The sequence below is a fragment of the Hypoxylon fragiforme genome, assembly GCF_022984875.1.
Source record: "Hypoxylon fragiforme strain CBS 206.31 chromosome Unknown GGS25scaffold_9, whole genome shotgun sequence".
Lineage (NCBI taxonomy): Eukaryota > Fungi > Ascomycota > Sordariomycetes > Xylariales > Hypoxylaceae > Hypoxylon > Hypoxylon fragiforme.
This window is the reverse complement of record NW_026054764.1, coordinates 1,989,918-2,014,728: the sequence shown is the minus strand read 5'-3', so window position 1 is coordinate 2,014,728 and position 24,811 is coordinate 1,989,918. Positions and strand designations below refer to the sequence as shown.

General features: G+C 48.7%; 10 protein-coding genes across 10 annotated transcripts; 5 read left to right on the top strand and 5 right to left on the bottom strand.

Annotated features, from left to right (window-relative positions):
• The first annotated feature begins 195 nt into the window (after nt 1-195).
• Nucleotides 196-1,435, top strand: GGS25DRAFT_457470 (oxidoreductase). Its single transcript, XM_049258903.1, has one exon. It carries the CDS (start codon nt 500-502, stop codon nt 1,400-1,402), a length of 903 nt encoding a protein of 300 aa, XP_049113266.1. The 5' UTR covers nt 196-499; the 3' UTR covers nt 1,403-1,435.
• Nucleotides 1,436-3,290, bottom strand: GGS25DRAFT_457718 (pantetheine-phosphate adenylyltransferase-like protein). Its single transcript, XM_049258908.1, has 2 exons — nt 3,203-3,290; nt 1,436-3,148 (listed from the first exon to the last, which is right to left on the bottom strand). Exon 2 carries the CDS (start codon nt 2,702-2,704, stop codon nt 1,469-1,471), a length of 1,236 nt encoding a protein of 411 aa, XP_049113265.1. The 5' UTR covers nt 2,705-3,148; nt 3,203-3,290; the 3' UTR covers nt 1,436-1,468.
• Nucleotides 3,291-4,632: 1,342 nt separating this feature from the next.
• On the top strand, nt 4,633-6,595 carry GGS25DRAFT_515903 (WD40 repeat-like protein; the record flags this gene model as incomplete). The annotated part of the gene is made up of 3 exons (XM_049263131.1): nt 4,633-5,391; nt 5,459-6,056; nt 6,117-6,595. 3 exons carry the CDS (start codon nt 4,633-4,635, stop codon nt 6,593-6,595), a joined length of 1,836 nt encoding a protein of 611 aa, XP_049113264.1.
• Nucleotides 6,596-7,288: 693 nt separating this feature from the next.
• Nucleotides 7,289-11,121, top strand: GGS25DRAFT_507914 (transcription initiation protein; the record flags this gene model as incomplete). The annotated part of the gene is made up of 2 exons (XM_049262430.1): nt 7,289-8,018; nt 8,105-11,121. Coding segments are annotated over exons 1-2 (3,122 nt in total), but the record flags the coding sequence as incomplete, so codon positions are not given.
• On the top strand, nt 11,122-12,285 carry GGS25DRAFT_507913 (uncharacterized protein). The gene has a single exon (XM_049262429.1). It carries the CDS (start codon nt 11,578-11,580, stop codon nt 12,178-12,180), a length of 603 nt encoding a protein of 200 aa, XP_049113262.1. The 5' UTR covers nt 11,122-11,577; the 3' UTR covers nt 12,181-12,285.
• A 73-nt stretch (nt 12,286-12,358) lies between these two features.
• GGS25DRAFT_457648 (uncharacterized protein) lies at nt 12,359-15,334 on the bottom strand. Its single transcript, XM_049258906.1, has 5 exons — nt 14,394-15,334; nt 13,628-14,290; nt 13,409-13,575; nt 13,184-13,306; nt 12,359-13,111 (listed from the first exon to the last, which is right to left on the bottom strand). Exons 1-5 carry the CDS (start codon nt 14,726-14,728, stop codon nt 12,537-12,539), a joined length of 1,863 nt encoding a protein of 620 aa, XP_049113261.1. The 5' UTR covers nt 14,729-15,334; the 3' UTR covers nt 12,359-12,536.
• A 1,125-nt stretch (nt 15,335-16,459) lies between these two features.
• On the bottom strand, nt 16,460-18,560 carry GGS25DRAFT_457977 (monooxygenase). The gene is made up of 2 exons (XM_049258909.1): nt 16,620-18,560; nt 16,460-16,564 (listed from the first exon to the last, which is right to left on the bottom strand). The coding sequence occupies exon 1, from the start codon at nt 18,037-18,039 to the stop codon at nt 16,699-16,701; it is 1,341 nt and encodes a 446-aa protein (XP_049113260.1). The 5' UTR covers nt 18,040-18,560; the 3' UTR covers nt 16,460-16,564; nt 16,620-16,698.
• Nucleotides 18,561-19,541: 981 nt separating this feature from the next.
• On the top strand, nt 19,542-20,239 carry GGS25DRAFT_457505 (uncharacterized protein). Its single transcript, XM_049258904.1, has one exon. The coding sequence runs from the start codon at nt 19,647-19,649 to the stop codon at nt 20,127-20,129; it is 483 nt and encodes a 160-aa protein (XP_049113259.1). The 5' UTR covers nt 19,542-19,646; the 3' UTR covers nt 20,130-20,239.
• A 338-nt stretch (nt 20,240-20,577) lies between these two features.
• On the bottom strand, nt 20,578-21,422 carry GGS25DRAFT_515900 (glycoside hydrolase family 61 protein; the record flags this gene model as incomplete). The annotated part of the gene is made up of 3 exons (XM_049263130.1): nt 20,578-21,128; nt 21,213-21,302; nt 21,371-21,422. The coding sequence occupies 3 exons, from the start codon at nt 21,420-21,422 to the stop codon at nt 20,578-20,580; spliced, it is 693 nt and encodes a 230-aa protein (XP_049113258.1).
• A 1,785-nt stretch (nt 21,423-23,207) lies between these two features.
• Nucleotides 23,208-24,597, bottom strand: GGS25DRAFT_507901 (uncharacterized protein). Its single transcript, XM_049262428.1, has one exon. It carries the CDS (start codon nt 24,420-24,422, stop codon nt 23,328-23,330), a length of 1,095 nt encoding a protein of 364 aa, XP_049113257.1. The 5' UTR covers nt 24,423-24,597; the 3' UTR covers nt 23,208-23,327.
• Nucleotides 24,598-24,811: the final 214 nt, after the last annotated feature.

Sequence of the window (24,811 nt, the reverse complement as noted above, 5' to 3'; positions counted from 1 at the left end):
GCGAATCATTGCAACTGCTAGCCTTCCGGCCGAATTTCGACAATGAAGCCCCAAGCAGGCACAAACTCGGAGTACTAGACTTATAATAGTAGATCATTGAGCCTATGGCTGTGCGTTATGGTGTCACAATCGGAGCGATCGACTGTAAGATCGATAAGTTCAAGTAAAATTGCCGTTGAGTCTCCGCAAATCCTTCATAACCACAATCAAGCATTGGCTTTAGGAACTGGATCCAGACTATGAGATACTGTATTGGAGACGTCCTTCCACATGGAGAAAGGGTGGAGTCCCTAACCGATCTCGCAAGTTCTGGGATGAAATTTGGAGCGGAGAATAAGCTGCACGTCCAGCTCAGCCCAGCCGTCATGGGTTGGTAGATAGAAACGACCCCGCAATATTTTGACATAAATGAAGAGATGATCGCTTATGAAAATGTCGATGAGAAATTGGCATCTCTACTATATCTCTTCCCTGAATAATCTTCGATCGATAAGCCAAGATGACAACTAATAGATCCGATCTTACGGCTAGGGTCATACCCCAGATGGTGTTAGGGGATGGCTCCCCGGGTTCCTTGACGGCCCCACCTCCGCCTTTACCCCGCGAGATCCCGGCGGCTTCTCGGGCCCATGAACGATTTCATGTAAGGGGTAATGCCGTCGTCACTGGAGGGGCTGGAGATCTTGGCTTCGCAGCATGTAGGGCTCTTCTTGAACATGGACTCGAAGGCCTAATGATATTCGATATGCACCCGACCGAGGCACAGGGCAAAATCAATACGCTTCAATCCGAGTTCCCTGATGCCAAGATCCATTTTCTCAAGGTCGATGTTGCGCAAGAAGACGGCGTGGATGCAGCCATTAGTGAAACAGTAAAGCTGTTGGGTGGCATTGATATCCTGTTAAGCTTTGCGGGAATAGTCGCTTGCAAACATGCCCTAGAATGGTCAACAAAAGAATGGAGTCAAGTGCTTAATGTCAACACTCTTGGTGGTTTCTTCGTAGCGCGAGCAATCGCTCGGACGATGATAGAGCGTGGAATTGGCGGGAGTATGACGTTTATAGCGAGCATTTCAGGCCATAAAGTGAATTTTCCGCAACCCCAAGTACCCTACAACGTCTCCAAGGCGGGTGTGTTGGCTATGGTGAAGTCACTAGCTGCGGAATGGGCTAGATATGGGATTAGGGTGAATAGCATTTCCCCTGGCTACATGGAAACCATCCTAAACGAGGGGGATCACCTGGACGAATTGAAAAAGACGTGGCTTAGCCGAAATCCATCAGGGAGGTTGGGGCAGCCAGATGAAATAGCAGGGGCCATTGTGATGCTCGCGAGTCGTGCGGGAAGTTATTTCACTGGCGCAGATCTTCTTATGGATGGAGGACAGACCCTCTTCATGTAATAGACTACCGTCAGCTACTGATATTGAATACTTAAGTACATCTTTGATGGAAATGTGACTCCTGGGCTAAGCACGAGACTCTGCTTTTTGTTTCCGAATGGCGGTGCTGCTTATCTTTGTTGCAAAATCTCGAGTATCCGTCGACTTATACACGGCCCCTTGAGCATCGAGGACATCAACTTCGAATATTTCTAGCTGTCGCCAGCCGAGTTCTTTTCGTCGCTGATTCACGGCTTCTCCTCCGCTTCTCGTCTCGCCCGAGACTACGAGGGCGTCCATGTTTTCTGTTGTGATGGTAGGTCCGTAAGCGTCCTGAATAACTACACAGCGAACTTCGATAGTGCCGTTTCGGAATAGAGCAGTGTATTCTCCGCCAGTCTTGGTGACCTGCGGGGCCTGACTATTTTTCCAGCCGTGCCTGGATAGTTCGAGGATAGAAGCTAGAAATTGAATCGTGTTCGTTGCACGCTCGTCCCAAGGCTGCACAAATTCCGCATATTTCTTTCTCTTCAACAATTCGTCACCGGTGATGCCAATCACGAACTGGCATGGGTGTAATGCCCCATCCTCGGGGACATCTAGCAGCAAGACGGCAGCAGTCAAAAGTAGCTTGTGTCCAGGGTGTAAATGGTCAAAAGTCCCTCCCAGGCACACGACGGAATGAGGTTTTGTTTGTGGAATTGCCTGCAAAGGAACTGATGGTGGAACAGATATGGCGAGTCCACCTTCAACAACAACAATCTGGGAGTGCTTTACTGTCTGAACGCCTTCAAAACACTTCAGGTAAGTTGAGAGTAGTTCGTAACCGGGCTCATTATTAGGGTGAAATATGTAACTCCAGGGGTGGTATGCCGAAGCGAAGGTAGTAAGGTCGACTATCACCGTATTATTGGGTTCTATGGCTTGCTTTGAATCTCTTGGCTGTAGTTTAGAGCGGCCATGATCAACCAAGAGAACGCGGACATCTACGGACCCGGGACCGGCATGGACATCCGTGGGCACCGATAACTGAGTGCAGATGACGGATATGATGCTGTATAGATCAGCTAGAATAGATTGGGCATGGGACCAAGACAGAGACTTTTGGTGTAAAGATTTGCCTGTAAGAATAGGTGAAACAAGGGCGACAATCAAGGTTGCCTCGCCATCCTCGGCTTGATTGCATTTCAATCTTGAAAGGACGGCTCTAATAGGAGGGTCATATGCGGCGTTAAGCGCAATCCGGGATGCAGGTTGCGGAGGCGGAGGTAACAACAGGAGTGAGGGGAGACTGTCTCCCCCAACAGTGCTCGGTCGTGTCATGAGGAGTGTGAAGGATGAAAATAAAATAAAACTATAGGTATTTATTGATATAGAATTGTTGTTGAATCACAATGGGTGAACTTGAAGCTTTCGACGATATGCTAAGAAGCTAAGATCGAGCTCCTCATGGGATGTCAATGGCGTGACGGAAATAGAACTTTTGAGGTGTTTCTTTATTGCTGACTCAATTGCTAAAGCCGATCCTAGATGTCTAGAAAATCCGTGGAGACCTATGTAGGTAAAGAATGAAAACTTGTGAATTCACATAGGATATGATGTTTACCTGCTTATTTATCTTTATTTGTACATGGCTATGCAGAACATTGGATGGATGTTTTGAAGTGGTTCAATGTTCAGGCTAGTACATATAGTAGTAGACTGGTGGATTGTTTAAAGTCTTAAGGATCAAGGTCTCCAGCCATTGAACCTAGGTCCCAGGTAGACCTACAAAGTACTAGTGTGTGATTATTAAGAGATGGATGTCGTTTAACTACATACCTAGTAGTAAATTTAGTCAAAACATGTAGCTTCCTTGGTTGAGAAGTAGGTAGGTACAGCCTAACCTAGGCACATCAATGATCCAGTGTCATCCAGTGACATCCACATGTGTCAAATGTATGTACATAATACTACATATTTACCCAGGTACCCTCCCTACCCTAACCATACATAGTTCAAGTTGCACGTGGTACATGATAGAAAATGTATTGCAACATGAGTGCAAGGTTCTAACTCCATATTCACTTTTTTCACAGGTGGCTATGGTTGTAGTTGCTACAATAATGAATACTACCTACATATTATAATTAGTATGCCATCCCAACGCTTATCCCGCAACATGATCGATAAGAACGATCGATCCATCAACCCCTCAACATCTGCTATTTTTCAAGCTGCCCAAACTCTGGGTTATGTAGCGGCTCCCGCTACCACAAGACCAGGCGCTGTAAAGGAAGTTCAGGAACAAAGTAAGTTGAAGTTGACAAAAGGTACATCACTATCCAATGAGGGGAACCTTGTTACCTTCCAGTTAGCACTTACCTAAGCAATACCTACCCTACCAGTAGGCAGTACTAGGCACTACCTAGTAGGTTAGTTAGGTAGGTGGAGTGCTGTGTAAACTGCACAGTGGATGCCTGCATGTGGTTCCCTAGTTGCAATGGCACTTGCCCTTATCTCGCTCAATCCCAAAGCCCAAACTTGGAAAGCCCAGACAGAGCCCAATCCCTCTTCGCGACCTTAGTGGGGGTTTACATGCATCCATCCATAGATGGGTACTTGTACATCGTACATCCATAACATTTCTTACGGTCTTTTTCTCCCACTGAAATTGCTAACGTTAGCGACTTCAATTGCTAGTAACTACAAAGGCAGCGCCAGCAGCCAGTGCCAGTATCGAAGGCGCAGGCGCGGGCAATGAGAAGACGACCCTTCAACCAGTCACGACTCCGCCAAATATCAGTTTACATTTACCTCCAATTACGATTGGGCTTGAGTGGTTATCATCATCACCATCTCAATCACCTTCGCTTTCATCACTAGCAATATCAAGAATACCTCAGGTGTCAGAATCATTATCAGCTCAAGCGCCGGCGGTAATTGTACCACCAACATTTGTCGCAGAGCCCAACCAGATCTTTCCGCCCGACGCCACGGGTTCGGTCTCTGCTACATTAACTTGTACGCCGTCTTCAACCTCTCCTTCGTTAACGATACCGATATCGATATCAATACCCACGTCGACTGGATTGACTACTGCTCCCACTTCCACTTTTCCGTCCACCTTCACAGCCCAAGTGACCGGGACCGCGACTACGACCATCACAGCGGCCACAACTGCTCCTTGCATTCGCATTCATCGTGCCCTTTCGCCGCAATCTGAGCCAATAGGAGTCGATCGCTTTGTCGCGACTGCTAGCGCAGCCAATATGAACCAGCCAGGGCAGTACGGTACCGCCCCGAGACGAACTAATACCTTTAGCTCTCAACACTCCCAGCACGACGAACTCCATATTTCTCCCACCATGAGCCACAGCGGCCAAATCTCCCCTCGAGAATTCAACACCACTTCCGGCGGTCCGCACATCAAGCTCGAACAACCCGTATCGCAATCAGTCAATTCTCAATACCAAAACTCGGGCGTGCCTAACGTACTTCAGCCTGGAGGACTAGGTCCTGGTCGCCCTCCCGCTTTGAGTGCTAATACCGCACCGACTCTTCCCACCATGTCGGGCGCCATACAGCACTCCCCAAGCGAGTATGCTTCACCCTCCAAGCCCCCGGCTCTGAGCATGTCGCATAGCTACTCTCGCTCTAGCCCTGCCGCTCCTTACGAAACACCTTCTACCTCTTACTCTCCTTACACTCCTACAACACCCGGAGGATCTGCGGCTGGCCCCTCTCAATATATCTCGCCACAAGATACCAAATATGGCGCTCCAGGTTCCCAGCGAAATATTTCCAACACTCCGCTAGGTCTAGCGGATATTAGGCCGCGCGCCGACTCAAGTTTGTCTGATGGCCCGCCCGGCACTTTGGGATACGACCTCGCCAATGTCCAACCATCTACCAGCAATTACATGGCTCCTTGGGCACTCTACGCTTTCGATTGGTGCAAGTGGGCTCCCCAGGGTAGGGGAGCCGGCAAGTTGGCCATTGGAAGCTATCTAGAAGATGGACACAACTTTGTATGCCGATGACCTAAACGCCCCAGCTCTAACATGTAGACAATTACTAACCGAACTTCCTATGTAGATACAAATTCTCGACACTCAAGTTGCTAGCGCCCCTTCTGATGTATATGTCCCTGGGTCGTCCAAATATAGCATGGAGTTCACCAAAGTTGCAGAAGCAACGCATTCATACCCCGTCACGCGCCTTTTGTGGGAGCCCCCATCTTCTCAGAAACAGACTACTGACCTTCTGGCCACCTCTGGTGATCATCTGCGACTTTGGTCTCTGCCGTCCGACGCCCCATCGGCGCATTCAAACAATATTAACAAGTCTGGTTTGGGCGCACCCATAACAAAGCTCACGCCATTGGCACTACTTTCCAATTCGAAGACGCCTGATCATACCGCACCTCTGACATCGTTGGATTGGAACACTGTCTCACCGAGTCTCATCATTACGTCAAGCATTGACACGACCTGCACAATATGGGATATTCCGTCCCTGACTGCCAAGACGCAGTTGATTGCGCACGACAAGGAAGTCTACGATGTTCGATTTTGTGCCAATAGTGTGGACGTATTCGTCAGCTGTGGACAAGACGGCAGTGTGCGCATGTTCGACCTTCGTAGCCTGGAGCATAGCACTATTATCTATGAACCAACCGCCAAGGACGACCGGGGTGCGTAATTCCTAGAAATTTCCCTCCGTTCCTCTATAATATTTGCTAACAACGCGACAGATGTGAATGGTGGAAGAATGAGCCCAACGCTAGCACAGCAAACTATGTCGCACGCGCCACCGTTGTTAAGATTGGCTACTTCGCCCCACGATACTCACCTGCTAGCCACGTTCGCACAAGACTCAAACGTCATTCGCATACTCGACGTGCGGCAACCAGGACAGGCGCTATTGGAATTACGAGGCCACGGTGGGTCCCTCAACTCGGTTGAATGGTCGCCTGGGAGGAGAGGATTACTTGCCTCAGGGGGTGATGACTGCCAGGTTCTGCTGTGGGATCTCATGAACAGCACCCCTAGCACAGGTTCCTCTTCCAATGGTGCTGGATCGACTGAGAAGCATCTAACCCCAGTCGCAAGTTGGCAATGCGATTATGAAGTTGGTAACCTGGGCTGGGCTCCTCCTCTCCATAACAGCGATGGTGCTGGCGACTGGCTAGGCGTCAGCGGCGGGCGTGGGGTTTGGGGTGTGAAGGTGTGAGGTTATACAAGTGGGAAGGTCTACGCAGTTCATCACGCCACAGCAGAGCAAAGCCCTAGTTGCTAAAGAAGACGCTAAGCGAGTATCTATAGACTGGCACCACTCTTCAGATTGCTTTGTGCATTTACGAAGCAGGGCGTTCTTTGGGCCTGCATCTCGTTTTGGTTATGAAGGAGCTCTTAGCATTACGCTGGTGAATGGACATGACTGGTTCGACTAGAGCAGGTTACTTTTGACGAAGGGAGGCTCGAATACGACATATGATGATAAGGGGGAAGGGGATTATAAGGCGGGGCCATGAAAAACAATACCAATTATTCATTCAAAGAGGAGCTTTAACCTGTATATTAGCAGTCATCGCATGGGAGGAAAAGGACGAACGTGTTAATGTGACAAGCCAGTGTCATGACTTACATGCCTATGTAATAGGTACGTAGACGTAGACTACGTGATAGGTTCGCAGGGCCTTGATTGATAGGGACTTCAAATGGTTTCAATGCAATGAGATGGCACGTCGAAATCGAAATTATACAGGCTGAGCTATAAATTATATCCTGCCCTAGGTGTGATGGTATTCCGTAAGTTAGTGTCTTGACAGCTTCAATGTTTTGTAGCTTTGAAAATAACTAGGTCTGTGCTTTGACCGATATTTGATTTTTAAGCTCTCTCAAATTCTCAAATTCCGAATTTTATGAATTCACTTTGAACTTTTAACTTTGAAGTCAACAACACTAACTAATGCCCGCAGGTGCCAGGTATCCATATATACCTAGATACAGAACAGGACCCACTTTCAACTTTTTAGTACATACATATGTAACTACTAGGTAGTTACTAGGTACTGTGCAATACCGTGACTACTAGTAGGCTGTAGCACTGTAGCACGTACCAGTGACCTATGATTGGCTTATTCCTTCCTATCCTCCAGAATTTATTCCCTAGGATTTCCCCATCACGTCGTGCTTGCTGATGCAAGCTTGATCATAAAGAAACCGTCTTTCCGCGTTAACTCTTCATTAATCTACTCTTCATCTTAAACTTTCTTCCCTTTTTTCTTTCCTTTTTCTTTTTCATCCACTCACCTTCACTCCTTTCATCAATCAATCAATTACATTCTAATCAATCAATCAACTGATCAACCAATACAATGAGTGATCCTCGCGACCACGATCAGCCCGAGTCCGAAGACGAGGAGGATTTCAATCCAGCGCCTGCCGACCTCAGTGACGAGGAAAATCAGGATGATGATGAGCACAACCAACCCAAGCCATCAAGAAAATCCTCGCCTTCTCGTACTGGAAGAGGTGATAATGATGACGGCGATGAGGAAGACGAGGATGCGGAGGGCGAGTTAGGTGGTGTAAATGAGGAAGACGACGAAGAGGAGGAGGATGACGAAGAGGATGAGGATGATGAAGTCCAAGTGAGCAATTCTTCGCTACTCTCTACCCCGCAATACAATATTCCCACCACATCATATCCAATGCCTAACCAACTTTTCCTATATAGAGCCACCGTCGCAAACGTCGTCGCAACAACCGAAATCACTTTGTCGATATTGAAGCTGAAGTCGACGAAGAAGATGAAGCTGAAGATGACGAAGATGCTGCTGAAGAAAACGAGGGATTTATTGAGAACGAAGATATTGACAACTTCGGCGAACAAAGTCGACTCGACGATAGAAGACATCGAGAACTCGACCGACAACGCGATGCCATCACCCAGGAAGACCTTGAGAAAGCTGCCGAAGGATACGTACGCAAGTATGGCAATCGTCGCACTGCTAGAGGCATGGGCGATTCCGCTATCGTTCCTCAGCGCCTCCTTCTCCCAAGTGTTGAGGATCCTGGCATCTGGGGCGTACGATGCAAAGAAGGAAAGGAGCGCGAGGTGATCCAGGCCATCATGAAAAAGGTTATTGAGCGAATACATTCCAAGGAGCAAATGGCTATCACGGGAGCCTTTGAAAAAGCTGGCCCCAATTCCATCATGAAAGGTCTCATCTACGTAGAAGCCCCCCGACAAACCGACGTTTTGTTGGCTCTAGAGGAAATGATGAACGTGTATCCCCGCTCCAAGCTCCTCCTCGTCGATATCAAAGAGCGGCCCGACCTCATGAGAGTTCAGAAGACGCCTACTCTAGAACCCGGTGCCTGGGTACGGCTACGCAGACCCGCCAAACATGCAGGTGACCTTGCCCAGGTTCTTGACATCACAGAGAACGGCCTCGATGCTAGGGTCCGTTTCATTCCCAGGCTCGACTACGGACTACGCGACGAGTCCATGTCTATGGGCATTGATGGGAAACGAAAGCGCCCAGTCGCTGGCCCAAAGCCTCCTCAGAGGTTGTTCAGCGAAGTCGAAGCCCGAAAGAGACACCCACGCACCTTGCAATACAGCAGCCAGACCAATACCTGGAATTACAATGGCGACGAGTTTGAGAAGGGTTTCCATGTCAAGGATATCAAAATCCAGCACTTGGTTGTGAGCGATGTCAACCCGACGCTGGAGGAGGTTACTAAGTTTGCCTCTGGCGGTGAGGATGGTGTCGAAAACATTGATCTCAAATCCCTCGCGGCCAGTCTCAAAGACAGTAATGCCAATGTTGCGTACCTTCCAGGTGATGTCGTCGAAGTCTACGAAGGTGAACAGAAAGGCGTGGTTGGCAAGACTACGAATGTACAAGCAGACATTGTCACTATTGAAGTCACGGAGGGTGATCTATACGGACAAACTATTGAAGTGCCTACCAAAGGTCTCCGTAAACGATTCCGAACCGGTGATCATGTCAAGGTCATCGGGGGCAGTCGATATCGGGATGAGGTGGGCATGGTTGTGAACATCTCTGAGGATCGTGTCACTCTCCTGACCGATCAAACAACCACCGAGATCACTGTCTTCAGTAAAGATCTAAGAGAGGCCAGTGACATCGGTGGTCAGGGATCTCTAGGCCAGTATTCATTGCTTGATCTAGTCCAACTGGATCCTACAACTGTTGGCTGTATCGTCAAGGTTGACCGAGAGACATTGGTTGTGCTTGATCAAAACGGTGACGCGAGACAAGTGATGCCCTCTCAGATCGCTAATAAATTGCCAAAGCGAAAACTTGCCGTGGCCGCCGATCGCACCGGATCTGAAATCAGGCCTGACGATGTCGTTAAGGAAAATGGCGGCATGGGACGACAGGGCAAGATCATCCACATCCACCGCATGTATGTATTCTGTCATACAAACGCCACCAACGAGAACGCTGGCGTCTTCGTGGCCAAGGTCAGCAATGTGTCTACTGTCTCGGCCAAGGGTGGCCGTGTAAGCGCTGCCAGTTCTGGTCCTGATTTGTCTGTCATGAATCCTGCAAGGCGGTTGAACCCGAGTGGAGGTAGGAACGACATGCCGCCTCCCAAGGCCTCATTCGGGCGTGATAAGCTTATCGGCCAGACTGTTACGATTCGAAAGGGAGGCTGGAAGGGTTCGCTTGGTCGCGTCAAAGACACCACTGATACACACGCGCGTGTAGAATTGCATAGCAAGGGCAAGGTTGTCAGCGTAGCGAAAACCGATATCACAGTCCGTGATAGTATCACAGGTCGCGAGATCAAGAATTACGATAACCGTCGTCCCGGCCAGGGCGGTCCCGGCAAATCTTCTCAGGGAAATACAGATTGGAGTGGTGGGCGAACTCCCGTAGGTGCCGCCTCGTCACGAACCCCTGCCTGGAAAACTCCGTCTGGGGGGGCGAGTGGCGGGCGTACTCCATCATGGAATAGAAGTGGTGATGGTGGCCGGACGCCTGCATGGGCTGATGGCTCTCGCACGGTCAACCCTTATGATGGAAGCAGAACCTCTTATGGCTCTGGAAGCCGAACTCCGGCTTGGTCTTCAGGTGCCAAGACACCAGCCCCGGACCATTTCAGTCACGGATCCAAGACGCCCGCATACGGTGGTAGCAATGGTGATAGCTGGGGTTCAAAAACGCCATACGGTGCATCTGCAGCCACTCCTGGAGCAACTGGAAACGACGCGTGGAGCTACACGCCTGGTGCGAGCGGATCGTCGAACGCGTACGATGCGCCAACACCGGGTGCTGGTCTTCTCGGTGCTCCTACACCTGGAGCCATGAATGCACCAACGCCCGGTGCCTACAATGCCCCCACGCCGGGCGCCATGAATGCACCAACCCCTGGCGGGGGTTGGCAAGGAGGGTGGGGAGCTGATTCAGCACCCACGCCTGCTGCCGCTGCCCCTACACCTGCGGCGAGTGGTTTCGCATCTTCGAGCGGATACTATGGAGCTCCTACGCCCGGCGCTTACAGTGCGGAAACACCCGCTGCTGGTCCGCGCTATACCGATGATGACTAAGTAATTTGGGGGTATCATAAAAGGCCAGGCATGGAATTAGGAGTGACAAGGTGTTTCCGTAGTTTTATTTTTGCTTTTTACGGTCGTCGGCCCCCCCAATGTAGTATTAGACCCGAGGTAGCCGGCCTCTCAAATGATGAAAGACTTTCTACATTTTTTGTTAGTGGCTCTGAAACCTGCCTATGCCTCGATATGCTGTTGTGTCTTTCTGCTTTTCAAACATCGTGTTTTAGCAATTAACAGCCAGTCCTTTGTTGATAAAGAGACTAATGTTGAAAACTATGAGTACCAAGCCAATGTTTTTTATCGTTGAATGTGTAAGGTTCTTTACTGCTTACCACCTATTTGATAATCCCCTGCACTTTTACCAATTCACGTCAAGACGTCACAATACAATCTGGGAAGAAGATTAAGTAGAGGCCCGAATAGCGAACGTCGTTCCACAGGAGTTACATAATCGACTCTAGTAGTTTATACTGGACGTATTGAACACCTCCAGCTAACCTAGTAGGCACACAACTTGCCTGGTACTTACAGCGTACCTGCCTAGGTATCTCTTAGTGTCTTAGGGTTATATCTCTATCCTGGTGACGGAAACTTGGCGATTAAGTAGGTAACTAACCATGTGTCTCTATCAAAACGTACACGCGGCTTACCATCACGAACTGCTCAACTTCAACGCCGACGAGCGGGATCGCCATGTCTGTGAGGTAGAGGCTAATGGTAGGAGCAGCAGTACCTTGTTGTCACCCGAAGGCGATGCGTTGGGGGCGGTGGGGATAGCCTGCCCGCTGCACTCGTGCTGCCGCGTGCTTAGTCGCGAGATCGTCTTCCGATGCGGAGACGCGCCGGAGGATGAGGGGGGGTTGTGTGAGAATGCGTTTGTGGAGATTGTGTTTGTGGCCTTGGCGATGACGGGGCGTGGTGATAGAGGGGGGGAAGAGGGTATTCGTGATGGGGAGGAGGTGGAGGAGGCTATAGATGCGCTGGCGGTGACGCCGACGATGGAGTTCTGGCCTGAGGACCAGCCGGGTAAGCGAATGGTGGTCTTTCTGGAAGACGAAGACGAAGACGAAGTGGTGGAGAAAAGGGGGAGTGAGGGGGAGGAGGAAGGGGATGAGAAGGGGGGCGAGAAGAGGGACGAGGTATGGAAAGAAAATAAAGATAGGTTGTGGGATTTATGGAACAAATTGTCCAGCGGCTTTAGGTGCAAACGCCGGGGCTGAGGGAGGGGCAGCACGCACGTATATACGGGTTAGGAACACGAAGCTAGTATTGTTGTTTGATATGCCTAGGGTAGTTAGGTATTGTACGTAACTGTTCACAGCCATATTGGTTTTGATGATAATCCATTTATATGAATCACCCTTTCCACGAGACATAAGACATATTTATAAAGTAGAATAAATTCACTGCTCCATACGGAGATCACCGTCGTATTAGCAAAGGGAAAGTGTTTAGGAAACAGCAGACATGAAAGTGAAATTGTTCGGTCTTCCTCCCTCAATTTTCCTCGAACCCGATCAGGTGACAATGAAATATGTTGAACAAGTGAAATCCTACTAGCCTGTCCCTAGTTAAGTTAAGTCATATGGAAAAAGTCATCCTGCTCGCCAGGACCCGTGGGAGGACACAGCCCGAAATCAAAAAACTCGAATTCCGGATATTCTGCAGCTCGAGAGAGGGTTGTGGGCGGACTTTGACAATATAAGTCGTTAAGATTATTGTCTGGTATGTGTGACAAGGGGATATTGGACGATGGTGTAGAATACAAGTTTGCCGAGGTACCATTGGAATAAGACTCCGGCATAAACATTGGCCAACTAATGTCATTCGGGTCTGATATTTGCAGCTGCGCTATCTCCAGATTCTGACATTCTGTAGCCGGCGTCTTAGGCGTAACAATCTGGGTTGGTGTTTGGCCACTACAGGAAATATTTTCCAAAGAGAGGTTCTCATTCAGGCTCATGTGGAGGTTATATGCCTGTTGAGCCATCGAGTTGATACGTTCTCTCATTAACGATTCTTGTCCTGGAATGAACTGGATCTTGCCAGAATCAGTATAATGTTGTAAGAATCTTGCAAAAATCATGAAGAAATCTCGAGCATTTTCTGATGTTGGTCGTAGTTTAATCCCAGGGGTAGTCCGCTCGGCCCCTAGCAAGCAGCTGATATAAGCATCAAGTAAATATTCCGCATGAAGTCTCTATAATTAAAAAAAAGGCTCACAAGGATGAGGAGGACGTGGTACGTCTGGGTAAATGGTTTCCCATATGTCATACCATTTCTCGATTTCGGACACCTTTTGTCTCTTCTTACCGACGCTTCTATCTAGCAGTGTCCACTGTTCCACTGTGATAATAAAAGTTAGCAGGTACTTTGTGATGAGAAGTCTAGGTAGAGAGGAACCTCTGAACCTGGCTTATTGAGAACGGGAGTAAAGTGGCCGCATACAGTTGATTCCCCAACCTTGTCCAGCCCTTGCTATTGTGCACGACTCCAACTGCTGACGATGTCTTCTCAACTCAGCAATGCCCTCTTCCATGGATTTCCCCTTTTCTGAAAAGTTCTTAGAGCAGCGATCGCATTGTATGACCAAGTGCTTCCTTTTTATGTGCTCCCTAGACTGATATTTAGCCTTACACAATACCCAGTGTCATGGTCAGCACATACTTCAGACGTTGGATTGTCTTGAATCCCGATTCACACACTCGGAACTGATCACCTGTATGGATGTTACTGCAAAACCGCTCAGGGTCAAATTTGTTGAGCGTGCAGGCGTATCGTTTTCGAGGATCTCCCGAGATTGACCCTTCGTCATGGTTTTCTGGTGATCCGCTGCCTTCGTCGTCTCTTTCTTCATCTCCATTATCGGAACCACTAATACCCCTACCGCCTCTACCGTTTGACTTAGAAGATCGCCGTCTTTTGGAAGAATTTGAACCTCTCTGATCTGCATTAGAACTTCCATTGGTTGGATTTGAGCTCTCTCCAAAGCCTGGCGAATTTTGGCAATTCATGACCCCTTTTTGCCAACCCCCAATTGTTCGTTCCTCCCGGTGAACTTGATCCTTGTGCAGCTCTACAATCAACTGAGAGGCGAACTCTAAGTCTTCGACATTTTCCAAGACGGCTGTTTCGATCCTATCTAGCTTGCTACTCCGTTGATAATCGTCGTGGCCTTCGTCATCGGAATCGAAGTCGTCGTCATCAAGTTCGCTCTCAAGTTCGCTCTCAAGTTCTGCATGACCGTGTTGACTTGCCACATTTGTGTTACTCTCGGGGTGGTGCTCAGGTACAAATCCACCGACCCCATGGATCCAATTCGAGGGGTCCCTATGCATTTCTATAGTTAGCTCACGATTAAAATGCAAGAAGTCATATTTTCTAGGGCGGAAAGGGGTTAAAGGTAGCCGATAATGTAAAAATTCAGACTTGCCAAGACTGTAAGCTATCAGGAAAAGTGTGTCTGTGGTCCTCGTTATTAGGGGGTTTGTCACACGGCTTGGTTGCACGAAGCTCTGGAAGATAATCATCAACTGCGTCTGAGCTGGTCGCTGAGTGCCCGGTTGAGGACCGGTCAAAGATGCTCTCCCTCGAAGTGCTAATAGTATCAGATTTAACTGACGGGGGGTTAAACGTGTATGGTGCAGTCTGGGCTGGATTCTTGGCGGATCGAATATCAGGGTAGGACTCTGCGTGTGGTTGTGAAGTGAGCATGTATTCATAACGCTTGCTTAGCTCTTCAATGTTAGCAATATTTCTTCCGTCCATGGTATGTGGTAGTTTGAATATAGAGAATAAAAGTATGGCTTCTACGTTAGGCTGACTTTACTCGTGAGCATCGAAGGCGTGGGAGTTGGTAGTAATTTCTATCAAAATATTGGAACATGGAAATATTGATAGAAACCCGGGGCTGAACTCCCCCTCTTCTCTCCTCTTCCTTACCAGGTCCCGCGCAAATGCGCCCACTACACGCTTTTGTCGCGCAACTGAGTGGAAACCCCGTACATGAAAGTGCAGAAATATCTTTTATTAACCGAACCCTCGGCCACTAGGACTGGATTTCCGTCCAAACCTGCAGATGTTTTAAATGGCAAGCTGCAAGCACCTACTGTTCAAGCGTCTATGCACGTAGATGAAACAGGAGCAACATAAGATGGATGTTTGGAGAAACGCAACTGTCTCTAACAAGCCCACACGTTCGTATGATAAATCTTGAGGCAACATGAATAAAAGCTGGAATTATTACCTACCGCCGGGATGCCTATTATGAGTAATCAAATAGGAAAGTAGCCCTACATTGATTCCTCTGGACATAGTACAGTCAATCTAGTAGGTCGGGTACGTTGATAGCGGGTAGGTTGACTTCTAGTTATACCATGCAGACCTTATTTACAAACTATAGGCACAGGTACTTATATGTAAAGATCATGGTAGCAGTACAGAAGAAATTCCCTTCATCGATCCAGACCTGATAAATACCTAACTAGATATACGTGATAGCTTAACACTTTATCCAGGGAATAAACCCATTTCCCAGTTCGCAGAATTTCAGAGGTTCCTAATGTCTAACCTAGGCAAATAGGGGCTGCGAGATACCTACTGAGTTTATCGGATGTCTGCGAAAAATCGGACTTCGGTGCCAAATATTCGCGAATCCCTTCAAGTTGCGTCCCTATAAGGGAACGCTAGTAAATATGAGGCGTGTGCTCTCTTTCGCATTTGCGCGGGATATGGCAAGCTATGTTGTCAACGAAGCACGCTACCTCTCGCTCAAGTGCGAGCAATTCAGTCGACCACATCTACAGCGACTGCGAAAATGTGCAAGGAAGGGAAAAGAAAACTTGATAATGGGCTCACTTGCGCAGCATTTTTGACTTACTTCGACATGGCTTCATGGACTGTATATAATGGCAGTGCTCCCCCAGTATCTCTACATTCATTCAAAGCCATCGAGCACACTCAAATCAACCTTCATCTTCACCTACTCAACCATCTTTAGCATCATCGCTAAAGACTCCTATCAACAATGGCACTACACAAGACCCAGAATCTCTGCTACAACAACGAGAACGGTGACGGTGGCGCGCAGCCTATCGACCCTTGTAAGTATTTGCAATCGCTCTCATCGTCAACCTAGGAGACTCGACTAACAATGTAGCTTTTGGGAAATGATAATGTCCGATTGTAGTGTCTTGATACGCCAAAGACATCATGACAAGCTATCTTCTTTGAGCCTCGTATGGCCTCTATACAAGCCAACGGACACAACAAGCACACACTGTATCAGCCTTGGTGACAAGCCCCTGTGGGGTTGAATCGGTGGAGAAAGGGGGGATGGAATTAGTTTAGTTATCAAATCGTGGCAACGGGTTCCAGTTGGAACAGATAGCCAAAATACCTAGTTTAGGTGTTGGGTATCTCTACGACCTGGCTAGGAACCCAGGAGATATCTAGTACGGAAATATCATACTCATTCATTACACTTGACCCGTATAGCTACTATATTATTGGAAGCAACCAGCTGCCTAAGCGTGAATTTTAGGTCTCTGTGAGATGTCTAGCAATTCCGGCCAGGTTAGGGGAACAGGCCAACCATCACTTACACTAAAGAAATTAGCTAGACCATTCGGCGAGGGAACGATATGGATTACATACATACATTCCTACATGGTCCACAAGCATTAAAACTTAGTTAATCATTACAGATATATATATGTATATATCTCTACACCAAGTTCTTAAGAGAAGAACTTGTTTTGTGGACGCTTCAGGCCTAGATGATCTCTAAGCGTCGTTCCTTCATAGTCTTTACGAAAGAGGCCCCGGCGCTGTAACTCAGGTATCAAAAGATCCACCACATCATCAAGACCCTGGGGTAGGAAAGGGAAAGTGAGGTTGAACCCGTCGGATCCTTCCTGCACCAGCCACTGCTCCATTTCGTCGGCTACCGTTTCCACCGTCCCAACGAAGGCGAGACCCGAGTACCCGCCATACCTCTGTGCGAGTTGCCGGACCGTCAACCCCTCCGTAGCAGCCAGCTTGAGAACACTCTCGCGACCCGACTTGCTCGCGTTGGTTTCGGGGAGCTCTGTCGGCAGAGGGCCGTCCGGGTCCAAGTTCGCCACGTCGCAGCCGAGCGCGATGGAGAGCGAAGCAATCGAGCTCTCGTAGTGCACGAGGCTGTCCAGCTTCAGTCGCTTCGCCTGGGCTTCCTCCACCGTGTTCCCAATCAGCACGAATGCCGCAGGGAGCAGCTTCATATCATCGCGGTCGCGGCCCACGGCAGCAAGCCGCCCCTTGACGTCCTTGAAGAACTCTTTGCCGGCCTCGAGGTTGCGCGGCGCGCAGAACACCACCTCTGCCGTCTCGGCCGCCAGCTGCCGCCCCGGCTCGGACTGTCCCGCCTGCACGATGACGGGCCACCCCTGAGGCGGGCGGGCGATGTTCAGAGGGCCCCGGACGTTGAGTTCGGGCCCGTGGTGGTCCAGCACGTGCATGCGCTCCGGTTTGAAGTAGATGCCGCTCTCGACGTCGCGGACAAAGGCGTCCTCGGCAAAGGAATCCCAGAGGCCCGTCACGACGTCGTAGAATTCGCGGGCTCGCGCGTAGCGCTCGCCGTGCTCTTTGTGCTCGTCCTGGCCAAAATTGCGCGCGGAATCCGGGTTGGCCGTCGTGACGATGTTCCAGCCCGCGCGGCCTGCGCTTAGATGGTCAAGCGACGCGAAGCGCCGTGCGATGTGGTAGGGTTGGTCGTAGGTCGTGGACGCAGTGGCCACGAGACCAATCCGCTCAGTCACGGCAGCCAGGCTGGACAGCAGAGTGAAGGGCTCGAACGAGGTCACGGTGTGGCTGCGGCGCAAGGCCTCTACCGGCATATTCAAGACGGCCAGATGGTCCGCCATGAAAAAGGCGTCGAACTTGGCGGCTTCCAACTTCTGCGCAAACGACTTGATGTGCTGGAAGTTGAAGTTCGCGTCGGGGTAAGAGCCGGGGTAACGCCATGCTCCCGTGTGCAAGCTCACCGGGCGCATGAAAGCGCCTAGGTGAAGCTGTTTTTTCTTTTGTTGTTCGGCGGCCATGACTAGTACTGGAATGGCTACGAAAATAACCAGTAGAGGATGTTCCTCCGACAGGTTATTTCATGATGAAACCCCCTTATATTTTTGTATCTTTATATTACTCTTTACTCCGGACAGATCAGATCAGATTGGATTACAAATGGGTGAGATGTCGCCATTTTTGAGGGGTATGGCGATAGCTGCGAGATGGTAACGCGATGAGATGGATGGAAAGAGAGTTATAGCTTACAAATGAGCAGCAGATTATAAATCAAGAATGTAGTTATAACTACATTTATCTTCCAACTGATCTCATTCTTTGCTTCATAGGATTTACATGCACACTGCTTACACCTACATCATACATATGCATGTAAGTTAGGTGGGTGTTACCCGTCCACGGGAACCATGATGTTTCTCCATGGACGATTGCGGCTAGTATTTCGTCTGTAATAAAAGAAAAGAAAAGAAGAATGTTTTATTCTGTATATTCGTCTCAAATCCATGCTCTAAAACGTGGTTTGCCCCTTGATTCAAGCTGTAAATACCTACCTAGGGTCGGCAGGTTACATGCCCCGTAGCTTCGAAATGCGGGCCTAGAAGTATTCAGGGCTGTTTGATGTAGCATCATGTAGGGGCTACCTAGGTACCTTGCAGTTTCGCTAGCCACCCATTTTATCTAGTACGCTGTACCAGTGTACTTGTACAATACCTAACCGCTCACCCCTTGACCTAGGAGGTCGTAGTCGGGTCCTACAGAGCGAAGAAGAAGTGAACTCCGTGGTCTTCCATCGCAGAATACCCTGTGCGGATCTATACCTAGTACGTACTAAAAGTTACCTACCTACCAGATAGGTAAGCGGTAAATATATAGTCAGATCATGATGATATTTCAAATTAAGGTATCTAGTTTAAGGGTTCAGAGAGCCTCACGATAGCGGCTACTACTAGTACATAGTAGTAGGTAGGTGTTCCTCGGCACAACACAGGCTACTCCACCACGACCATCCCCATCAATGAAGGGTCCTCATCTGATATCTGATTTCCGCGTATCGATAAATGTTCCACCCATAACTATCAGATGTCAGCTCTTGATCTCCGCCAATATCGGGCGTTATACTAGGCACCTAACCTAGGGTAACCTTGGGCCATCTCTACGATACTAATCTTGGGACGAGTAAAAAGGAGGCATGGGTTTCAGCCAAGAATGACTTCACGCAAAGTGCGTTGCACACCAAATCGACTAGTATAAGCGATGCTCGTCGTTGCCGGCGCTTCATGGTCTGGTTATGTTTACCAATATGGAATGAGGGACCCGGGATTGTTAAGATGATCTCTGGGTTTATGAAAATCATGTCGTATAAGATCTGCGATAATCCCGCCTGCATATCACCATTTTCCTTTCCTCTCCATCCCATCGCAAAACATCTTCAACCACACCACCACCCCCTCATCATCCTTTCCCTCTTTTTCGTGCAGCTGTGCTGTTTTCTTTTCTTCCCAATACTCGGACTTCGTCTAATTCTACTCTTTCGTTAACTCGGATAAAGCCGGCCCAGTCGTTGACGACTAAAAGTATTCGCATCTTACTTCTTACCCTTCACACTCAAAATCATCCACCCTTCACCATGCGTTTCTCGCTTGCTCTCATCGCCGCCGCAGCTGCTGCTGTCCAGGCCGGTGTTTTCACCCAACAAACCTACAACGACATCTCCATCTCTGGAGGTGTCGCCGGTAACGCGCAGGAGGAAGCGCTTGCCGTCTTCAGCGCCTTGGACCTGAACAACTTGGCCGCCGCCGACGAGGCCGACCTCGACTTTCTCAACTCGGTCAACCAGATCTGCAACAAGGCCGAGAAGGGCGCCTTCAACCCGGCCATCGACAGCGCCGACGGCGAGGCGGCCGCGGCCCTCCAGCGCGGCAAGATCAAGAACAAGGTGCTCAAGCTCCAGGCCACCATCCTCAAGCTCCAGATCCAGCAGGCCCAGGGAGAGGACGTGACGGCTGACATGGCGACGGAGACGAAGAAGCTGAACAACAACATCCAGCAGGACGAGGACGAGGCCGGAAACGCTTCCACCTTTTTGTCCTTTGACGCTACTACTTCTTAGAAGAAGCTAGTGTAAGGGTTTGCGGATGAGGAAGGGTCTTGAGATGAGAGTAGATACTACCCCCAAGTGTTTTATAGACGAGTCAGGAGTAGCATAGCGTAGGCACGAGCATGGTCTTTAATTTATTGATACCGATGGCATGAAGCTTTTTGATTGTGTTCTTTATGGTCTACGTGTGCAAATGTTGAAGTGTCTGTGTCTTGTGTTAAAAGGGGTAAATTCACATCATAGAAAGTACCTCAGTTAGTATCCCATCTACGCCTACTGGATAATCACATACTCGAAGCGGGCAATACTCCCTCCCGGTTAATGCAATTTATTTTTGAATGATTTGTTTCATTAATCCCTATGCTGAAGAGTGGTTCTCTGGCCAAGTACCTAAGTAGGCCACATAATTCGAGCAGCCTTTTCAACTTCCCCTAACTACCTAGCCTACCTCCACCAAGCCCTAGCAAGTGAAAACGGCCGGCCCTGGAGCAGTGTAAGACGTAGGAACCGGATAGTAGATGTTAATCAGCAGCCCAGGGTCCGTCGCCTTGTACGCGCCCGGGAAAGAGACCAGGTTCGTGGGCGTCTTATTGCCTCCCCCCGTGACCGTGAGCTGCGCGCACGAAATATACGTCTGCGCACCCCCAGCTGAGCCCGCGGAGTGGAGCGCTATGTGCTCCACCCTCAACAGGTAGTCGCCGGCGGGGATGCACTCCGGGATCTTCGTCGTGACCTGCTTGGCCCCCTGGCTCGGCCACGTGAGGCCGCTGGGCGCGATGTTGGGGCCCTGCGAGAAGATCTTGAACCACACGGCGCCGGACCCGTCCCACGCGTCGGCGGTGCTGCCGGCCGGCACTTTCGCCATGTAGAATTGCAGGGTCCCCGGGTGCGAGACGGATGCGTCTGCGGCGAAGCCGACGGTCGAGCCGGCGGCGACGGTCATGGTTTTGGCGCCCTCGTTGCCCGGCGCAAGCTGGTAGCAGCGGAATTGTTCGGAGTTCACGTCGGTGACTATGCACATCGTTAAGTTAGCCAACTTTTATCTAGTTTCCAGGTATTGTCGAGTATCGAAACGCAAAGAATATCAGCACGAACCTGGTCCATTACTCTGGTAATTCGTCGTCTTTCTCACATACTCCCACTTGTTAGTCGCCGCGTTGTTCGCTATCAGAGCCGGGAAGGTGTCTGTATACCTGATTATTAGCCCCCTAGAATCTTGTTGAACATCCACTGTCATATTTGTCTTCACTTACAATGAGCTTCCGCAGCCGTCAAAAGAGCAAGCAGGGCCGTAATTGACTTCATATTGTGTAGATACCTATGCAATATTCTCATACTATATGAAAAATGTGTAGAAATATGTTTATATGGTCTTAGCTTGAGGTTTTAGATGTTCGTCGCTAGATAGTACATAGGCAAGTCAACTCGGGTCACTGCGAGTCGATGAAGATGTTCTTATAGTTAGTTACCCATGGTCTACACATTTACGATTCGTAAAGCTATAATAATATTAATATAGCATTTGTGTTTCCGAATGACCGAATCATACTTGACGACGACCTTACATCCTTGGACACGGCGAGACGGCTACCGAGCACGGCTAAAGGTCGTCCGGGTAAATTGCAGCATAGTTGCAAGCCCCATACTCGTACCAATCAGCATTCTCGACTTGATTGAGTTCAGAGGTGAATAGACGCATGAGCTCTTGGGGCAACGGTGTGTAGGTCACATTATGTGGAGTAATTGGCTGGTGGCCACGAGGTAGCCGCATGACTGCCCAGGTTTATAGGGGGGGTGATGATTAGTTGTGTGATAGAGTGAGTATTTGTCAGACTGGTAGCATTAGGCAAACGGAGCTGTGATTATGGAGTGGAACTACAACTTCACTTTTGGTAGAAGGTCGTTTTCACTGTCATGCTATTCTTAGACTTTCTGGCACTTGAGTCCCCTTCCTTGAGTCGATCATCGACGTTCACTTGAGCCACTTCTCATCAACGTGCTTAGCCAAGTCTACAACACCTGACAATCATGTCTAATTTATCAATCACTGCCCTATATTGATCTGGCCTTTCATGTGGTGATAGGTACTTCATTAGCTAATCCTCACTGCCCTAAAGTGACCGACACTTGAGAGAAGACAATAGAGATAGGTAACAAAGCTCACTAGTTGTTATTATGGAAAGCACCTGATTCTCTTTCAAGAACAAGGGTAATGCATTGTCTAAATTGACCTTTAGTCTCATAATTGCCAGGCACCTAGTTAAAGCCTTTTGAAAACTTCAAAGAGTACCTAGTAGTAAGAGCCCGCGTAAAGACGTCAAGAGAAATAGACAATACACTATTGTAGCCCTCCTTGATCTTAGAGACAAGAAAGAAAATCAGACTAAGTACCTAGGTAGGTACTAAGAATTCTAGTCTTAGATGTCTTATGTCCATATCACTGAACCTTTGCCAAAGAGAAAGGGGGGCACTACAATGCTCTTTCAAGGGCCCCTTTCAAATCCAAGTCACACAATATTCATTGTCAGTAAAGCCCCCGAGCATCATCAAGGAGAAGGAATGTGTATATAAGTCAAGTTGCGATCCCAAGTCAAGTCATTTTCTTCTCATCACTTCACCATCAAGCTTCACAATCATTCATTCAATCAAGGAATAGATTTCCCAGATTGAACTGAGTTGATCCTTAAACGCACTTACTTCTTTCCACGGGAACACGAATCGAGTCGAGCAACCCATCTTCCAAGTCAACTCCATCATCCCCATCACTCTTTCATCATGTGCTGGCAACCTCAGTTCCTCTACCGCTGCGGCCACCGAGCCAACTACTCGAGCCAGGTCGTCCAGTGCCCTTTGGTCGCGTCTTATGGTCGTTGCCCCCTGATTGGTCCGATGGATGCTCCCGATTCCCACACGGTACGCAAAAGCGAAAAGTGTTCCAAGTGCAGCTCAAAGAAGAGGTAAGTGCGGATAAGTATGTAAAGTTGGCCTGGTAGCCCCTTTTCTCTGATCGTAGATCGACGGAGTGCAGCTACTGGTTAGTCTTGGTGAGGTCATCAGCATGTAGTATAATATAAAAACATTTATAAAACATTCTTAAAAGCATTCTTGTGTCTTGCACTACTTTATATGTGAACAGCTATATATGCCACCTAGGTTAGTATCTAGGCCAGGTAGGTATTTAGATAATCAAGTGATACCTTTTCTCGTAACTCATGAGCTTGTTGCTAATAATTTTACAATATCAGGCTTTGCTACCCAAACTTTGACCTTTTCCAATAATTTCTTCTTTCCAACAACCTTCTCTTCCAATATTTGGCATTGGAGTAACAGCACTTGACCTTGTTTACTATTGGACTCATGCTCCACCATTTTAGTTGTCCGCTCACTCAGTTGCCGAGAGTAATCTAGGAGAACGGAGGTAAGGTGTATCAAGAGAACTACTTGCATCGTCGACGCTGCCGAATTGTTGGCAACGAAGCTTCCAATACGAACTTCAGAAATGTGCGCGCCTGATTGGTGTAGACTCGGAGAGGCTACCGTAGTCAGCGAGCACAGTCTGGCGCAAAGGATCAAGGACCCCATTACATCTACGACTTTTCCGTGACATAATACCAAAAGGTTAAAGAGGAAGACATCGACTTCGTTTTGATTATCGTCCAAGCCTGAGAATAATTCGTGTAGTTCGTTAGGTATTTTAAGAGTATGAAAGCAATCAGGATCTTGGCACTGGGGAGGATTGAGCGTATCGAATAGAAGCTCTAGCGCTTGGGGGTAGATCTCGGTAAGACGTTGTACCAAGATGAAGAGCCGATCGACGAAACCACGACGGGCAAAGTGGCCAAAGAGCTTGGCATGTCCATCTTCAAGGAGCTCATTTTGGGGTATATGAATATGTAATACAGATGTAAGATCTAAAGATACTTGGTCAAGCTCAGCAGCTAAGGTGGTTAGCTGTCGAACACAGATTGACCGTGGATCCTGCGAGACTGGGTCTGGTTCTGTCTCGGCCGATTGGGATACATCCGGCTGTGAATGGTTCATGATAAATTCAGGAGGGTCTGCTCCTAGAGAATTCCCCGGGCCGGGGCAAGACCAATCGAACTGCATGTCTAGACTGCTAAGACTGCCGTCTAAGAAGGCGGTAGTAGGGGTATTAGCGCGTCGGATACTCGGACCAGCCGGACTGAATACGCATGTAGATCCAGCTTTTAGACATCTCGTACATGAGAAAAGTCCGGGTTCTTTGGGACACTTGAGCTTTTGAGAATGACAACGATCACAGCTAGACCGTAGGGGACGTGACATATTTGTGACTTGTTTTCATTTATTACTTCTACTGGGTAGTAGTCATGCTTGTTGGGGTCGGGTTGATGAGGAATGTCGAAGTTCTGAAAATGATCAATCGTATGGAAATTCATGTAAATTCATGTAAATTCATGTACATAGTATGTAAGATGAAGGGAAAATTAACGAGAGCGCCCCCAGATACCCCGGGGCTTACGAAGTTACCTAGGTTAGTAGCTTAATTAATAATAGCTTAGCAGGCTGCTAAGCTAATAGCAGCTTAGCTAGTGGCTTACAGAGACGAACCCGATTTGACGCGGGGAGGTGGCACACTGGCACGTCTATCTCATCCCTACCAGTACCCACCAGCTCTAGGTTTAGTACCTAGGTTTAGTGCCTAGGTTTAACTA

What these genes read in the sequence shown, in the direction of transcription:
- GGS25DRAFT_457977 (XM_049258909.1), bottom strand. Translation starts at nt 18,039, where the DNA reads ATGGCCGCCGAACAACAAAAGAAAAAACAGCTTCACCTAGGCGCTTTC.
- GGS25DRAFT_507901 (XM_049262428.1), bottom strand. Translation starts at nt 24,422, where the DNA reads ATGTCACGTCCCCTACGGTCTAGCTGTGATCGTTGTCATTCTCAAAAG.
- GGS25DRAFT_457648 (XM_049258906.1), bottom strand. Translation starts at nt 14,728, where the DNA reads ATGGACGGAAGAAATATTGCTAACATTGAAGAGCTAAGCAAGCGTTAT. An exon ending in ACAAGGTTGGGGAATCAACT is followed by an intron (nt 13,307 to 13,408) that starts GTATGCGGCCAC and finishes TTATTATCACAG; the next exon opens with TGGAACAGTGGACACTGCTA. An exon ending in ACCACGTCCTCCTCATCCTT is followed by an intron (nt 13,112 to 13,183) that starts GTGAGCCTTTTT and finishes GCTGCTTGCTAG; the next exon opens with GGGCCGAGCGGACTACCCCT.
- GGS25DRAFT_457718 (XM_049258908.1), bottom strand. Translation starts at nt 2,704, where the DNA reads ATGACACGACCGAGCACTGTTGGGGGAGACAGTCTCCCCTCACTCCTG.
- GGS25DRAFT_457470 (XM_049258903.1), top strand. Translation starts at nt 500, where the DNA reads ATGACAACTAATAGATCCGATCTTACGGCTAGGGTCATACCCCAGATG.
- GGS25DRAFT_507913 (XM_049262429.1), top strand. Translation starts at nt 11,578, where the DNA reads ATGTGTCTCTATCAAAACGTACACGCGGCTTACCATCACGAACTGCTC.
- GGS25DRAFT_457505 (XM_049258904.1), top strand. Translation starts at nt 19,647, where the DNA reads ATGCGTTTCTCGCTTGCTCTCATCGCCGCCGCAGCTGCTGCTGTCCAG.